The sequence below is a fragment of the Apis dorsata genome, unplaced genomic scaffold (genome assembly GCF_000469605.1).
Source record: "Apis dorsata unplaced genomic scaffold, Apis dorsata 1.3 scaffold_161, whole genome shotgun sequence".
Lineage (NCBI taxonomy): Eukaryota > Metazoa > Arthropoda > Insecta > Hymenoptera > Apidae > Apis > Apis dorsata.
Window position 1 is genome coordinate 975,588 of NW_006263450.1, and position 4,208 is coordinate 979,795.

At 23.9% G+C, this 4,208-nt stretch overlaps 2 protein-coding genes across 2 annotated transcripts in view; one reads left to right on the forward strand and one right to left on the reverse strand.

Annotated features, from left to right (window-relative positions):
- The window catches only part of LOC102679617 (cancer-related nucleoside-triphosphatase homolog), a 1,911-nt gene extending 1,020 nt beyond the window's left edge, over positions 1-891 (forward strand). Inside the window, 1 exon segment of the mRNA XM_031509500.1 lies at positions 3-891. Within this exon segment, the coding sequence (XP_031365360.1) occupies positions 3-241 (239 nt within the window). The 3' untranslated portion in view covers positions 242-891.
- Positions 279-3,756, reverse strand: LOC102679490 (serine/threonine-protein phosphatase 5). The gene is made up of 8 exons (XM_006613702.2): positions 3,485-3,756; positions 2,605-2,994; positions 2,186-2,472; positions 1,914-2,019; positions 1,706-1,848; positions 1,299-1,606; positions 1,141-1,222; positions 279-1,071 (listed from the first exon to the last, which is right to left on the reverse strand). Exons 1-8 carry the CDS (start codon positions 3,576-3,578, stop codon positions 1,012-1,014), a joined length of 1,470 nt encoding a protein of 489 aa, XP_006613765.1. The 5' UTR covers positions 3,579-3,756; the 3' UTR covers positions 279-1,011.
- Positions 3,757-4,208: the final 452 nt, after the last annotated feature.

The following is a 4,208-nucleotide window of genomic DNA, read 5'->3' on the forward strand; positions in this document are numbered from 1 at the left end:
AGATGAAATTGGAAAAATGGAATTATTTAGTCAAAAATTTCAAGATGAAATAGTAAAATTATTTTTTGGAACTTCAAATAAATCATTTGTAATTGCAACCATACCTCAAGTACATAAAGTACCACCAAGATATTTATCATTATTTCAAAAATTTCATAAAGATGAAAGATGTAAAATTATTACTGTGAATCGTCAAAATCGAAATAACTTACCGGAAGAAATTTTTCCTCTTATTTTTTAAGGCATAATTTCTCTTTTTTAAGAAAAACAATATGAAATTTAAATACATTATAAACATCGTTTATTATTAACAAAAAAACAAAATGTTAGATTAAAGAGATCCTTCCAATCACGTTAAATTTATGAAAAAGTAGTCATCACAAATAACGTGACAAATAGTGACTGGCTGGAAAATTGTACTACATAGTCATGCTAGATCGCATATGTATTAGATATTTTTGTAATAATTATTATTTTATAAAAACCACCATTATTCCTTAAAGAATAAATTAAAAGAATAACAGGTGTGTTCATTACATGTTCAGCACCTTCTGCAAATATTAGAATATAAGTTAATCTGTTGAGATCATTGAGATCATTTATTCAGTTTGTGCGTGAACATTAATATCTTTAGTGAATAAGGTGGTTTAATTGAGGGTACAAAATAGAAACGTTCTCTTTGCGTCATTTCATTAAAATGAAACATAAATTGCTAATGAGGCATTGTTCTTATCATAGACAAGAAAATTTGATACATCTGTTCGCCAGTTGTCAAAACAAGCAAACTTCTTTCATTTTTGTACCCATCAATATTATACCTTCATTGTATTTATTATGATACAGAAGATATTCTTGTTCCTAAAAAGAATACAGTATTTTATTGTTGGAGAAGCCTAAGCTTTTCTCACCTTCTCCATTTCGGTATCAAATATATTACGCACACTTTGATTGGGCTACTCGTATTCAGTTATTGTTATTCATTTATTTATCAACAGTACCTAGGGTGTTCCACTAGCACATGAATTTTAGTAGAGAATTAGCATATGCCATTGGCCTTACATTTGGATGAGGCTGAAAAAAATATACATTCATATAGTGCTATTAGAAATTCAAAAAATTATTAATTAGTTTGTAACATACCACTCCTTCATATGATGTGAAGTGAGGTTCCATATCTTTGCCATTAAGTGTGATAAAGGCACCCCGATTACCCATAGTATCACTATAAATAAAAAATAAGAAATATTTTTATATTAATTAATTTTATAGAATTTAATCAATAATATATGTTTATATACCAATAATTTGGAGCAGAGAACACAGTGATACATTTTCCATCATGGCCAACTTCATATCCATCATTTTTTACTTCATGACTTCTTACAATGTAATCAAGATTGTTTATAGTAAGGAAATTTTGTGTAACATCAGGACCAAATTGAACACCAACTCCTCTTTTACTAGGTGCTCTTCCAGGTTGTGGTTGTGGATCTGACCATAATAATTCACACATTAATCCTTCTTCTGGTGGTTGTCTATTTCTATCAATTTCTCGAATTTCTTTTAATGTAACATCATCTCTTGAAAATAATCCACCATGCATTACCTATGAAATCCATAAACATTATGATTTATATGTACATCACTGATTTATGTGTATATAATTATACATATTTAACTTATGTCTGATTATATATAAACTTACAAGTATTCTATTATTAAGACAATGGGCAAGAGGAAGCCAATTATAAACCTCTGTAAATAATTCGGCCATTTGAGCAGAATATTTTGCTTTGACTTCACCATCAAATCCATACATTTGATTCATTGTGGCAGATTCATGATTACCTAAACATTTATTTTACTATGAATGAATATATGTTAATGATACAAATAGATTGATAAAAACACACCTCTAGACATAAAAAAGTGATTTGGATATAATAATTTAAATCCAAATAAGGTGAATATACATTCTACAGAAAAGGAGCCTCTATCTACAAAATCTCCATTGAATAACTATATAATGATTAAGAAACATATGAATACATATGTATTCTTTTATTTTATTTTATTTTTTTTTCTTTCATTTGTACTAATAATGTACTTATTTAGTAAATTAAAATATTAATTTTTAATAAATTAAAATATAGTAATCTAATCTATATACTATTATAAAGGATACATATGGATTAGTTTCCGATGGTAATCCATTTAATTCAAATATATTAAGTAAATCATAGTACTGTCCATGTATATCTCCACAGATAGTAAATTTACTATCTTCAGGAATTGTAATATCAACTAAGCTTGGTTGTGCCATAAACCATGCTTTTACATCTAAAAGAATTTTATAAGCATATTTACGATGTAATTTATTTTGTTTCTTATACCATTCTAATAGATCTTGCATAAATTGTAATGTAACTTTTTCATCTTCAAGTTTAGGCCCTGTATATTCATCTTCAATAGCTATAAAATAGAATAAGAAATTAAAATTTCTCTTTTAGAAAACTCGTGAAATAATCATAATCAAATAATTATAATATTAAACAATATTATAATATTAATAATATTATACAATAATTAAATATAATAATTTACCCATGGCTTCTAAATTAATCATATCAGCTATATTTTTCTTATTTTCTTCTACAGAAATTGCTTTTTCAAAGGCTAACATTTTTAATGTTTTACAACATTCTGTATATTTAATCATTGCATCTTTATCATTTGGTCTTGCTTTAGTAACAGTTTTATAATCCTTAAGAGCTAATTTGAACTTCCCAAGTGACATATGAGCTGCGGCTCTACGATAATATCCTTTCACATAATTTTTATCTAATTCAATAGCTTTTGATGCATCTGTAAGTGCATATCCAAAAAATTCTGTTTTTAAATAAGCAAAACTTCTATTTCCATAATAAACTGCCACTGTAGGATTTAATTCTATGGCTTTAGTATATAATTCTATAGCTTTGGTGTAGTCTTGATCTGAAAAAAAAAAAAAAAATTAAAAATAAGATGGTTGAAAATAAAAAATATAATCAATGAAATTTTAATTATTTACAATATTTATTATAAATGCATTAAAATTATAATAAAATTTTACTAATTAAATCTTTTTATATTGTCAAAATAAACACTATTTATTTAATACATCAAATAAAAAATATATAAAATTTATCATCATAAATAGATTGTAAAATATTAGATATAAAAATAATTATTTAAAATAAATTATTTAAGATTTATAATAATGATATAATAAACAATATGATTATTTTAAATTATTAATTTTTAATAATAAGATTATATTCGATAATTTAATGATCATTTATGTTACAGAAGTTGGGTTAGTTTTAAATGTACACGTGACTAAATTATGTTATTTTAATAATAATTATGAATTTTTTCTTAATTTGATATTTAAATGTAAATTAAATAACAAAAACAAATTTGTAAGAAAATTTTGTAAACACACTTTTAAAATACTCATTTGCTTCTTCTTTAAATTTTTCCGCTCTGGCTGCATCTTCTGGCGATATTACTCCTGTAATTTCTGCGTTTTCACTCATTTTGCAATTTATATTAATAAACTAACAAGACGATGTAAAATGACTTAAATTATATCGAAACGTAGATAATAAATAACACATTAAAGAAATAATTTTTTTTATATAACGGTCTTTATGCAGACACACTGAATATCGTGAAATCTACTAACTACCCCATAAAACGATTCGATTAATCGAAGTCGAGAAGCAACGAAAAGTATCGATCATTACGATTCAAATAATATAGCCATATGAGTAAATAAGTAGATACATTATAAGATATTATTTGTATCAATTTAATATTACTTGTATACTACATATAGCATACAATATAATATAAGATTAACATAATACCGATTTTATTTGCCTATAATAAATATTCTTGTTATTATAAATTTCTTTCTTTATTATAAAAATAAATTTTGAAATTGATTAAAAGTTTTTTTTGCTTTTTATATATTATAATAAGTAATGTTTATACATAAACTATAATTATAATTTTTAGAAACGGATTCTATTTTGGTATATATAATAAATATAATAACAAAATAGAATTAACAGATTAGAATTAATAAATTCTAAAATTCAATTTTCAAATTCAAAATAGAATTAATAAATTTTTATACAGAAATATTTAAATATATATATATA

Coding starts and splice junctions, on each gene's coding strand:
- LOC102679490 (XM_006613702.2), bottom strand. CDS start 3,578: ATGAGTGAAAACGCAGAAATTACAGGAGTAATATCGCCAGAAGATGCA. Junction 2,995..3,484: donor AGCAAATGAGTATTTTAAAA/GTGTGTTTACAA, acceptor TTTTTTTTTCAG/ATCAAGACTACACCAAAGCT. Junction 1,223..1,298: donor TTCTCTGCTCCAAATTATTG/GTATATAAACAT, acceptor TTTTATTTATAG/TGATACTATGGGTAATCGGG.